This window comes from Brienomyrus brachyistius, chromosome 21, assembly GCF_023856365.1.
Source record: "Brienomyrus brachyistius isolate T26 chromosome 21, BBRACH_0.4, whole genome shotgun sequence".
NCBI lineage: Eukaryota > Metazoa > Chordata > Actinopteri > Osteoglossiformes > Mormyridae > Brienomyrus > Brienomyrus brachyistius.
In genome coordinates, this window is record NC_064553.1 from 9,207,947 (window position 1) to 9,221,198 (window position 13,252).

Sequence of the window (13,252 nt, forward strand, 5' to 3'; positions counted from 1 at the left end):
ATCTTGTGAAAAGGCCATACCTGCAACAGACTACAAAATGCACACGTGCATTTGTGGACTACAAAGCCCATAAGACATCTGAACAGGAAGTTTGGTCAACTGACCTTGGTTCCACACGACGTAGGTGATCGCAAGAGGAGACAGCATGGCGAATAAAGAACCTAGTGTGAGTGTTGCATTTATTATTTAAGTTATGGTAATGCATGCTTCTGCTAGTAATAATGAAGCTTTATAATTTACTGGTTAGATGTAGATTTCTGACTTGGTCGTAGGTTTCTATGGATAGCTTTCCCAGTATAGCTGTCTTCCAAGCATGACATTTCCCCCAAATCCTGTTAGCTTGATAGCTAGCAGACTAGACTGCTCCGATTATACTCCTTGCTTCCAGTTTTTTTTTCCGATTTTATATGTTTTTATTAAACCGATTATTAAAACAGAATGATGTGCATTGCGGGGTTTTTCTCACTTATTGACATGTGTTTCACAGACATTTGGCCTCTCGGGTATTTGATTTTTGCCCAAGATATTTGGGTACAGTTAAACTATAAATATTTGCACGCTTCTAATTTGTCGGATCCTGTTGAAAACCATTGTGAACATGTAATTTTTCGCTTTTGGGAAAAAGATCTAGTAAGCTTTCATTAACAATTTGCACAATATTCATGATATTTTCAGAACTTCTTTAATAGACACCCACGTTATGCCGTAATGTCATACGGGAACGTACGGCAGTTTTCTTGATGATGGTTTGCCTGCGAAATTTCTGGGACTTATTATAAGACATTTGAAGTTCACTCTCCCGATCTCTCCTAACAGCGGTTCCTGCAGCAGCTGAGGGACTTGGCCGGTAGGATGTCTACCGGCTCGAGGGGACCTGGCATTGGGCTCAAGCTGCTTATAGGAGCTGGCGCCCTTGCCTATGGGGTCAAAGAGGCCATGTACACAGGTATCGGGTGTTACCTAATTTCTCTTAATCTGACTTCTTTGCTCATCTATGTTTTGTTGAAGCAATGATTTGGTTCCTTCTGGTTCCTCTGCATCCCTTTTTGTGGCTGGAAAATAGGCAGGTTACCATGGTCTCCAGTAGCGCTCTCACCCGTGGTTAGCCCTGCGCTGTGGCTAGTAGATGTTAACTGTGGTGCTAACGGGTCTCCTTTCATTCCCAGTTGAAGGAGGGCAGCGAGCCATCATCTTCAACAGGATCGGCGGGATGCAGATGGACACCGTGCTTAGTGAAGGACTTCATTTTAGGTACCTGGCTCTGTGATTGTCGTCTGTCTTTTCCCAAATACTGTTTGAAGAACATGCAGTGACTTCTTGAAATGTTATGGACGCAACTAGGATGTTCAAATACTCCCCGGCTTTTTGATGAATCTTGGTGTGATTATGCAATTGTTGGCCACCTCTGGGCCTTTGCCTATAGCCTAGGCAAATGTAACGGATGATTAAGGTGATTCAGGGACTTTGGCTGATCGGATCTACTGTAGAAGTCAAAGCGACTCCAAGCAGGCCAAATGCAAGGGTGTGTTTGCTAAACATTGTCCATTTGAACATCACGCTTGTTAAAGATGCTTATGCCTGATGCACTATCCATCTGCATGTGTCCTGCACAGAAATATGCTTATGACACTAACTTGTGCTAATGAGTATTTTTTTTTTGGGGCTTGTAGGATACCTTGGTTCCAGTATCCTATTATTTACGACATTAGGGCAAGACCTAGGAAGATTTCCTCACTGACCGGAAGCAAAGGTGATTGCTGGAATTGTTCATTTTGGACTGAATGTATGCTAATCGGTGTTTTAGCTAGATTTCAATAGTCATTAGTGGGGGGGGGGGGGAATAATCAATTGTTATGCATCACGATTCTTTTGTGGGGCGATTCATGTATCGTAATCAATTTTTCATAAAATTGTAATTTATGTATGTTTGGATTCGAGGTGGAGAAACATTGTAGTTCCACTTTAATCCTACAGGTGGCATGCTCTACACTAGTCCCACATTGACAGGAAGCAGAACATCCCATGTAGTGGGAGCCAATTATTTTTTAACTGCTGTTTAGCAGTAACAGGAATGGCGGATGATGGCAGAGTTTAAATGCAATGTATGGAGGAACTTTGGCTTTCAAAATTCATACGGTAAAGAGGAGTTGGACATGAGCTAATCTGTATGCAAACTTTGTCATGCGAAAGTTAAGCATTCTGGTAATATGAGGAACATATAGGCACATATTGCTAGACACCGTCCTGAGACAGACAAGGCAGCGGAGAAGTGTAATATAAAAGCTCGGTGCATTTTACGCCACGACAACAGCAAATGTAGGTTTTTGTTAACTTCAGTTGTGACGGTATAAATTTTATTGTGCATCGTTCAAACGCTGCCTTCGGTTTTTCGAGGAGGAAAATTATTAGACGTATGCTACTCATGTTCACCTCAGCTGTGCAGGTACTGAATAAAACCTTAGTGCTGTGAATACTTATTGCACATTTTTCATAGCACTATCAAATCAGGATATGCATAGAATCGCAATACTCACTGAATTGCAATAGAAATCAAATCGTGATAATATCATATCGGGAGGTGACTGGTGATTATTATCCCTAGTCAGTAGTATACAGTCCTGTTCTTGATTGTCTGATATATACCGGCATCACTTAATCACCCTGTTTACAATCCTCATATCCTGTCTTCCTTAACTCACTTGCCCCAGATTTGCGTTCAGTGTTGAGCTGGTTTGCTTGTTATGCATAGTGCAGCATCCATCAGTCAACTTTGGGGTCAATGTATGATTGATAGTCTTTTATATTTTTTTCAAACTATGTACAGTACCAGTCAAAAGTCTGAACGCACCTATTTGTTATTCTACAAGATGATGACCCTAAGCACACCTTAAGGTGATGCAATAAGCATTATCTCGTGGAAACAAAGAAAGAGATGGAGATGCTGTGACAGATGACCTGGCCCCCACAACCCCCCCCCCCCCTCCCAACCTAAATCCTATAGAGCTGGTTAGGATGAGTTGCCTATGTGGTCAAAGAACTTGTGGAAACTCCTTCAGGACTATTGGAGAAGCATTCCAGGTGGCTACATCTGGAAGCTGGTTGAAAGAATGTCAAGAGTCTGCAATGCTGTCATCAAAGCAAAAGGGAACTTTTTTGAAGAATCAAAAATTTGAGAAAATATTGAGATGTTCAACACTTCTCTTGGTTGTTATAGTACTGTAAGTGTATTGCTTTGTTGCTTGAAGGCCTTTTACTATAAGGTGAATAAGATAGAGACAGATGATTCAGTTGAAGTTGTTGTCCAGACCATTGACTGGTACTGTGTTTTCTTCATGTTTAGGCAGCTATTCAAGCACATTTAAACATGTTATCTAACTGGTTTAAAACATTTTCTGCTTTAATGGCTCTTCTGTACTATCAGGCGTTTTCCCGTATGGATTTGTTAATGGATTTGGTTGTGGCCCCGCTTGCAGATCTGCAGATGGTGAACATCGCCCTGCGTGTGCTGTCGCGGCCCGTAGCCTCCAACCTGCCGGTGATGTACCAGCAGCTCGGCATTGACTACGACGAGCGCGTGCTGCCCTCCATCGTCAATGAGGTGCTGAAGAGTGTGGTGGCAAAGTTCAACGCCTCGCAGCTCATAACACAGCGGGCTCAGGTAGGCGGCCCTCGCTTGCTGGATTTACGACGAAGTGGGTAGTTTATCCGATCCAGTTAATTATCGGCCTTTTCCAGCTCTGAGGCCATCGGTAGGTCAGAGGCCAGGAGAACTTGCTTATGCTGTTCCGGGCAAGGTTGAGAGTCCTCAGTTTAAAAAGCCTAAATTCCAAGGGAAGAGGTGGTCTTGTGGCTCAGGTAGTCGTCCAGTCGGCTTGGCAAAGAATGGCCTTAAGATGGCTGCGATTTCATCCGGCAGCACCGAAACTGAGCCGATCGGCTCAGTGTCACTGCTCAGACAGTCAGACTTCGTAAATGTGGGACAGAACGTCATGTGACCGAAGGCTAATTTCATGTTGCTGAAACGCTCTTCTTTTGGCAGCAAAGAGGGACTTTTGTATGAAGATTACCTTACATGTTAACCATTGGCCCTGGTTAACCCATTACCCAAAGAGTCATGTGAGGAACTTTAATCGTTGCGATTCAGCTGCCCCCCTATGGGGCTGTTATTTTAGCTAAATCATTTTGAAGAGGTGTATGGAAAGTTGTGTGACTGTATCTCAATCGATGTGTGCGTAATCAGATTTGTAAATGTGTAAAAGAATTGGTAAATGCGTACAGAGACCTGCAACTGTGTACAGGAATCTGTGAACATGTATTCAGGATTCGTGTCATGACAGGAATTACATACATACACACACTTCTGCATCAGAAAATTCAATCGATAACCAATACACTTTTGTCTAATATTGCCAGTGCCGGTGGTGAAACTTGCTAGTGCTTATTATCGTTATAACTTATTTTTTTTTATTCTGTGGAAAATGAAAAGATCCATTTGATGGCCAGATTTAATAATGGATTAAAAACATGTCATGGGTTATATAAATACTGTGACCCGTTGTGATCGTGATCGATCCACCCAGTAACTAACAAATAACTATAATAATAATTTGTTCCTCGTCCACTGTTTTGCTGCGGCGGTGCAGTTTTCTATAAAATTACGTGTGAAGTTTAACCTACGAGTTTTCTGTGTCTCCCATGCTTGTTTAGCATAAAGGTCCCAGTTCCTGTTTTATGGTGGGAAAGCGAGAAAAAAGTTGTCAGTAGCTACCAAAGCTTCTGGCCGAGACGGCCCGCACCACGAAGTAGGGGGCTCATTTATAAAGGCTTCATACGGACAAAATAGCCACGAAACATTCGCACATGCATGTGTATGAAGATTTGGGGATTTATAAAGGAACAACTTAAGTAAAACATACTCTGAGAAAGTTTGCACATTACGAATGGTCCTGCGCAGTCCAACGAAGAAAGGAGAAATCGGAAAAATCGACTTCTAGACTTCCGATAGAAATGAGCACCTAAGTTTTTTATTAGAAACATTTTTATTGTCTGATATACAACTAACATTCAGCATTTTTCTTTTAACGAATAAATTTATATATACCAGTATACGGATTGTGTAGAATAAACAGAAAGAAATTGTGTAGACCTACACAGGCTACTGAAACGTCAAAGTATAGATACCCACAGGTACAGTAATACCTCCTCCCAATCATGCTTTCAATATTAGCAAGTTGGCTGTCAACAATTAAACGGGAATATTTTTACGGAAAGGTCACAGAAACACGAATACACTTAGTATCCAGATAGACGGCTGTAAGCATTTTCTGTGACTGCCTAAGACTTTTGCACAGTACTGTATATCTGTACATTCCAAGCATTAATCCCCATACAGTCAAAACCAGAATTCAGTGCTACCATTCTGTGTCGGCATATGTTCTGTGTTGGTTTTTTTGGCAGATCTAACTCCGAAACTGTCTCTCCCCTGCTGTAGGTGTCCCTGCTGATTCGCCGGGAGCTGTTCGAGAGGGCCAAGGACTTCAACATCATCCTGGATGACGTGGCCATCACGGAGCTGAGCTTCAGCCGGGAGTACACAGCCGCTGTGGAAGCCAAGCAAGTCGGTGGGTAGCCATCTTGCCCCAAGTGCAAGTCACATGGCCGTCGAGGTGAAATGTCTGCTTGGTGCAGTACAGGCAGTCCCCGAGTTAAAAACGTCTTACTTCCAGACAACTCATACTTACGAACGGGGCTGCCATAAAGCATATTATATCAAATAAGTAATATACTTGGCAGCAGCGTGTGGCTTATTGAGCGAAGCCTGTGTGTCTGTAATCAGAAGGTGGCTGGTTCAAGCTCAGCCTCGGCATGTTTGCAGGTCCTTGAGCGAGGCCCTTAACCCCCAGCTCCCTGGGCGCCCCAACAAGTGGCTACCCTTCATGGACAGCTTACTCTACAAAGAGCAAGTTGAGGGAGGCATAAGAAGACAATAATTAAATTTAAAAGTATCAAAAATTTGGGTTAAATACAATGGTTCACGATAACAAACGCACACACTATGATGCAACACTTGTGTAAATATTGCACGGCTTCAGTGATTTGTCTTGAGGTACAGCACAATATCATATTTAGTTACTTTTATTATTCAAACTTTTTATTATGTACCGTTTCATTATTTTTCTGACTTGACTACAAATTCGACTTTAGACTGACATTGGGAACAGATCTCATTCGTAACCTGAGGACTACCTGTATATTCAAAACAGTCAACCTGTACTGTAGTATTGGCAATAGGTGAAAAGATTAATCTGAGGGTGCACATCCAGTCAGGTGATGGGTAAAGCAGTAATCTCTGTAATTAATAAATGGTACCAACAAAATTCGTAAGACACAGGCAATATTATAGCTCAAAAATTGAGTAAACGAAACTTGAGGTGTAGTGATCATCTCCGGTGGAAAAAATTGACCCTGGCAGGATGTAAAAATGTCATTTATGGGATCGGCTGCATATATTTTCAGTAGTATTAGTCCTGCCGCCTTGATGGTACATTCTGGGTGGACGTTGAACTCCATATATACTGGTGTGGTTTGATTTTTAACCAGCAGGGTGTGCTGTTGAGCTTCAGGCATTTCAGCGGGTTCCCGGTAACATATATGAGCAGATGCTCCAGGATTTTAGTGTGTGTCTGCAATCCGCCCCCTTTTCTGTCCTCAGCCCAGCAAGAGGCCCAGAGGGCCCAGTTTTATGTGGAGAAGGCCAAGCAGGACCAGAGGCAGAAGATCATCCAGGCTGAAGGAGAGGCTCAGGCTGCCAAAATGGTGACATTTTCTGAAAAATCTTTCCTAAATCCCCCATATTTATTGTATGAGTATTTTGTGGGTTGGCTAAACTTGTTGTGTACTTGTTGTGTGTAGATGTGCTGCAGAACCATATTTCCCCCCCCTAATAAAGTATACAGACTTACCGTGGGCAGGAATAGATAAATAACTGAAACTGTTTACTTTAACGCGTTAATGCATCTGATGCTCATTAGCCTGTTGTATTTGTCTTCCTGTATATATATTGCATATACAGGCACAAAGTCCAAACACAGGATATAGTGCAATAATTACTTAATTGCAATTTCAGTTCAGGCAACTGGAGGGGCACTGCCGGTGCTGCCCCCCCCCCTCTTAACCCACCCATGGTAGCTAGCTTACCTAGCTGTCTATCTCAGAAGGACCTTTCTTGCTACCTTGATAAATCGCTTTCTGTGGCAGGTGTCACACTCAGTCTGGTTAGGCCATATGTGCCTGTTTTTGTATTTTATTTATTTTTTTTTAATTGTTACTCATCTCTGGAAGCTTTTTCTCTGGAAGCCTCCCTGCCCGCCTCCCCAAAAAAGAATTAAAAATGCAGAAGAAAGAGCTTCTCTGAACAGATGGTAGAAACCGAGGCAGTACTGGTCTTTAAAAAAAGAAAGGAAAAAAGAAAAGAGAGCAAAATGGTCATGCTGATTACCTAAAGGGTGTAGCCCGAATCCGAATCTCCGTTAGGTGCCTGTACAGGTGTTGAGTTTGACAGTAGCTCAGGGCCCTGAGTTATTAAAGCAGCATTTTGTGTTGTAGGTTAGGTCCCGCTAAACAGGCCCAACATTGCAATAGACTAGAGTTCCATCATGTAGACTCCGCATTTTGGGTTATCGTCACTGGGTCAGTTGGTCTCCGACGCGAGGCCTGACGAACGTTGTCTTTCTCTGGGACAGCTGGGCGAAGCCGTGTCGAAGAATCCCGGAATACCTGAAGCTCCGACGAATCCGCGCGGCCCAGAACATCGCCAAGACGGTCCGTGGTCGTGACGCGCCGGCAGACGCCTTTCCCTCCAGATTAGGGAGGTGGAGATTTCTCAGGATGCACCTACTGCTGTTGATTTTCACCAGTTTGCCACAGAGGGAGCCAAACTCTTACTCATTCCGTTGAAATTAATCATACTCCACTCTTGGCTGTCATCGGCTTCTCCTTATTTCCAAGGGGTTTTTTTTGGGATGTATGTAATCCATCTGGCCATAACTCCTCATTTAACCCTGATTTCCTTACATCCCTTATAGGAGTTTATACAATTGAAAATGAGTTATGCCTGTGTATGATACACACATACACACACATATCTATCTATATATATATATATATAACACACACACACACACACATATTTATAGTATATATGCTTAATATATATAAAAATAGTGTGCATATATATGCTTTATATATACTTTAGTGAGAGGCAAAAGATAGTCATTTCTTAATGTATTTATCATAGGCTGGTAGGCACATTGTGGTTCTTTGATTATTTTGATTATTACTTTTATTTTTCATTGTGAATTTCGTCTGTGTTCCAGGTGGCCGCATCGCAGAACAGAGTATACCTAAGTGCGGACAACCTGGTCCTCAATCTCCAGGATGACTCCTTTAACAAGTACGTTCCTGGGTCACCTAAGGGCACCAGCTGTGATCTCTGGTGGACGGTTTAATGTTTCCTGGGAAGGGGACGGGTTGGTGGGGGGGGGAGGGGCAAGCGGGCATAATGAAACACCCTGAAATCCTGAAGGCTTTTTCTGCAAATAAACTGCTTAAAGCAGCGGAATAATTGGTTTTGTTGCTATTTTTGGGCTCCAGGCGAGCGTGGTTGTAGGAAAGTCTCTTTTTTTTTCTGTCTTGCGGCTAATGCCTGGCACTCTTAAGTCCGGCCCACATTTAGGAGCAGTCTGTCTACAGCAGTGGTCTACACACCCTTTGGACTGCTAGTGGACCCCTGGGGCGTCCCCCTTTGTGCTGCACTGCATTTAGTGCTGCTTTTGACCTCATTTATGAGGATTAATTACTTACCACCAAAAGCTGTCTGAACTGTATCGAAGCAAAATGACTTTAAGCATTTGTTTATTAATATTTTTAAAAAAGTTAAGTACCACAAAATTCAGTGTTGAGGGACTAAAATGATTATAAATGGCCTTATAGAATGAAGGTGACCCCCACCCCGGTGTTTTTGCATAATCTGTTTTGCAAATGAGCTATATTCTTGTGTAAATGTTCTCTTTGTTGTTCTTTCAGTTTATCACTGGGAGTGCAAAGAAGTAACCTGCTCTGAAAGAGATCGCATTCCACACTGTACCGTCCCCAACGACCCGGCAGAACGCATCGAGCACGTCTTTGTTTTGTATTGGCATCTGTTCCAGTTTGGAAGCTGGCTTTGCAGAAGTTCTTGGAATACTGGAGCCTGAAATCTCAAACACATTTTGATGGCTCAGATAAATGACTTCTGTACTCGTTTTCGGTGTGACATTCAGAGAGCAACTCAATCTTAGAAACTGGCAACTGTTTAGGGTTTAGATTGACATGTTTGGGCTGTAGTGTGTTCATCATCACTGTCATCTTCTCCTGACACTAAAACCTTATAAATTCTGACTTTCTGAGCTCTGGAATGTGTACAAAGTTTTTCTTCATTATGCCAGTGGATAACCATGCAGTTTGGTAGACTTAAATGTGCTGCACTTAATTTAAAATACGTACAAAATTTTTAATTGGTTTTTGAGAGAGGGAAAAAAAAACATCGGGTGGTTTGTTTTGGGTGGTGCCATCCTGTGATTGTCAGGATAGATGTAATCAAAACACGTGACTTCAGCAGTCCAGATCAGCAATGCATGACACACTCTGGGTTACGTGGGGCCAAAGGGCTGATGATTTCTTGGTCGTTTTCACCCCAGCAGGTGCTATTTGATCAAACTTACTGAAGTAAAACCGCCCAAACTGTCGCACTTGCTGAAGGGAGGTAAATAACCAGACAGATTACTACTATACCAGCTTTCATTCAAAATGGTGGAATGGCGTCAAATGAGAGTGGAAAAAATAAACGTATAGAATTTCAAGGTTGTCTAAGGTTTTTACCGGCTTTATTTGTTTTAAAACGTCACCACAATACTTTCCTGAACACATATAGCAATGGTTTTTACGCCTTGTCCTGGGAGTAACTGCTATTTGTGCTGCATAAATAAGAAACCATCGGGCTAAGACGATGATCTCAAAAAATGTCTATAAATTCTTTTAGAGTTTTGGAAACGTTAAAATGAAAGGTAAAAGATATTGATATTACCTATATTATCTAGGTAAAAGATAAAATAATTCGGTTACAGACCTTCAACAATTATGACGTTACTTCATTGATTATTTTTAAATAAAATATGCATTTAATATCGTGTAAAAAACGGATTTATTTACATTCTAATGCATAATTTTTCTCGTAGAAGTTTTATTTTGTTGGTTTCAGTGGTTGCCAATTATATCCCTGCTTTGTAATGAGGCAGTCAGACCTCGCGAATGAAGTGGTTTGTTGGAGCAAGACGAAACATCCAGCTGTCCATCGCTAAATACCGCAAGTACATGGTGAAATAGCACATTTACATTTACATTTAGTGGCAGATGTGAGGGCGGTGGGGCTGCTTCACGCACTTTATACCGGCTTTTGAAGACATGATGCCGCGTAACGCCACATGACGTCACTCAACAGCGGGACCTGCAGTTTTTACTCGTTTATAATCGGGTAACTTCCTGAAAAAAGTCGGGTTAAGTCCCCTGCTCAGTGGGTAGTCTTCAATTTACGAGTCCTTTACAAACCAATACGAGAAAACCTAGATAAAAGGGAGAGAAGGTATTTCAGTGAGGCCATTTATTTTAATGGATGGTAATCACCTTATTCAAGATTCAGGCTGCGGGACCAATGGCCTTAGTATGGAATTGGACAGTTGTGTTATAATAATGGCTTTTTTCATGACCGTGAATAAGTGATGCTTCTCATGTAAAGAAATTTAGTGATACCGACATCGTCTTTCAAAAGACAACCGTTTCTGTCCTTTATGATTTCAGTGTTTTCGTGCTTAATTTAATGCAATACTTCTTCCAAATTGTTGTGAAGGCTATTTTAGTTTTAGTGCGGACATTTATAAGTGCTTGAAACATGTTGACAGAGTAGAAAGGAGAGTTTTGCTTCAGAGAGATTGGTTTGAACTTTCTCCAGTCGGACCCACATATTTAAACGAGTTGTTATGTAGACAAATGCTTTTGATGGGCGGGATCCTCGTCCATCGGGCTTAACAGAAACAATAGAACTAAGATGCGAGGAGGTTAGTGGCAGTCAGCACTTGAAAGGCCATTTCCCCCCATCATTTACCTCCTTAAAGGTTGAAAGCTGAGATTTAAAATAAAAAAGTTCTCGCACCGCATTTATAAAAGGGTCCACAGATGCGTGACTGTGATCCCTTCACTGCAGTTCAAAACAAGGATTCCGTATTTTCTGGATAAATGCCCAGGCTTAATATTTCGTGATTTGGAGCTGTGGAGTGCGGTGATACCCACCTGGGGAAACGGCCTTCGCTGTGCTGACCAGATGGCGATAGCGTTATAGAGATGGACGTGGGCGAGGTACTGGAGTCTGTACCGGTACCAGGAGTCGAGGTACTTTCTCCACTATCAACAGTGGCAAGTACTGTAATTCTAAATCATGAAAAGTTAATCTCCATAAGAAGAAATCGGACATGTGGTATTGGGCAGGGCTGACTCAATTAATTAAGTATTTGGGCGAATAATCAAATTTTCTTCACGATGTGTTTTTCGTGATATTGATAAACATTATTATGAATAGGCCTTAATCTGATGGGGCGTTTGATCGCTTCCCCACTAGATGGCACCAAAAGCTTGATTATTAGCGTCCTTGGGCAGCACACAGTGTCCGGGCCCTCAGGCGCATGGATGCGTACAAAGGCTCACGCGGTGCGTGCGTGCGTGCGTGCAGCTAGGCATGGAGGCGACAGGGTGCGCCGCAGAGCGGACAATGTGAAAGACACAGGGTGTTGGGGATTTAAAAAAAGGTCGTGCCAGGGTCGCTGCATGCATCAAGCCCCAAAAGCCATCCTGCTTAGTGGGTGGAGTCAAGAGCAGAATGGATATTCATGAAGACCAGTGAAGGGAGGGTGGGGGAGTTGTCTGTAGCTGCTCCCAGTAAAAGCAGCTTACAAGCCCCAACCCCCCCCCCACGCCTACTGCATTGCAGCTCTATAGAGAGATCATTGTGCCTTAGCCATTGCCCTACTTTCAAGCTGGTGCACAGGATGTGGCTAAAGGTCAGTTCACCTTCCCTTGATTTGATGACGATCGGTCCTGTTTGTAGTCCAAGACAGTACTGAGGAGAAGCGTTCACAGCTGGGGCATCTATAGAAACACGCTGTCCATAATGTGCCATGGAAACATTCACTATTTGGCGGAGTTTTGTTTCCATATTCTATTATACCGGTGAAAAAAATGGTACATAGTTTTGTTGACGTCCATGTGCAGCTCCTGCAATCCACTGCAGCTCCTTCAAAGCTTCGAGGAACATGCCAGCCTGCGTGCTGTATCTAAGCTCAGACTAAGGGGGGATCTCAGACAACATTGAGGTCTTATGATTTTACCCCTTTCCGCGTTGCATAAACAAAGCCTAGGTTATTACTCAGCGGGTCCATCTCCATGGAAACACTGACCTCATGCCGTGACGGGCAATCTGGGGCGGTTGTCATGGTGACCGGCCGTGACATCAAACCTGAGCTCCAGGTTGCCATGGCAGCATTCGTACTGCTTCAGCAGCTATTTCTGTGCCATGCTGAGGGCGAGTTCTTGTTTTTCCTGCTTGAGGTCACGAATGCCTTTTCTTGCGGCCCCTTCCCGGCTGAGAGGTATCCACACTTGTTTGTCGTTTCTCCCCCACCCCCGCCCCCCCCCCCCCAATCCCGTGTTGATGCCGGATGCTTTTCTCCCACTTTGCTTTTGTCCACGTAAACCCGGAGCCTGCTGTGTCTGGAGATTATCCTCATTACCATGGTGCCTGTCGCCTAGCTGCAGACCGGAGGCAGGAATGTGACACGCGCAGCAGTTGAAAGTCATCGCTTGTATCCGCGGCTTGACGAAGAGGATCTGCAGAGGGCTGTAAGAGTGTGTGGGTGTGTAGGAGGATGAAGGCGAAGAAACTGGAAAGCCAAGCCCATTCCATCATGTCAGCGTTTTACACAATCCCCTTAAATCACTCTCACAATTAGAATTCCCCTTTCCTGTCCTGTTCAGAGAGCAGGGAGATACACACATCCATATACACATATACACTTGAGCAGTCAAAGATAGGACGCTGCTGACTACTCTGTACCGCCAAGGGCAATGGGGTAATTACACGCTGTGAGTCTGGTCTAGAGATGCTGCA

At 43.2% G+C, this 13,252-nt stretch overlaps 1 protein-coding gene across 1 annotated transcript; it reads left to right on the plus strand.

The window, feature by feature from the left end:
- The first annotated feature begins 42 nt into the window (after nucleotides 1–42).
- Nucleotides 43–9,899, plus strand: phb2b (prohibitin 2b). Its single transcript, XM_048988379.1, is given in 11 exon segments — nucleotides 43–166; nucleotides 817–946; nucleotides 1,167–1,251; nucleotides 1,671–1,750; nucleotides 3,474–3,658; nucleotides 5,492–5,621; nucleotides 6,713–6,816; nucleotides 7,743–7,772; nucleotides 7,774–7,821; nucleotides 8,376–8,452; nucleotides 9,085–9,899. Coding segments are annotated over 11 exon segments (927 nt in total). The 5' UTR covers nucleotides 43–145; the 3' UTR covers nucleotides 9,122–9,899.
- The last annotated feature ends 3,353 nt before the right edge of the window (nucleotides 9,900–13,252 follow it).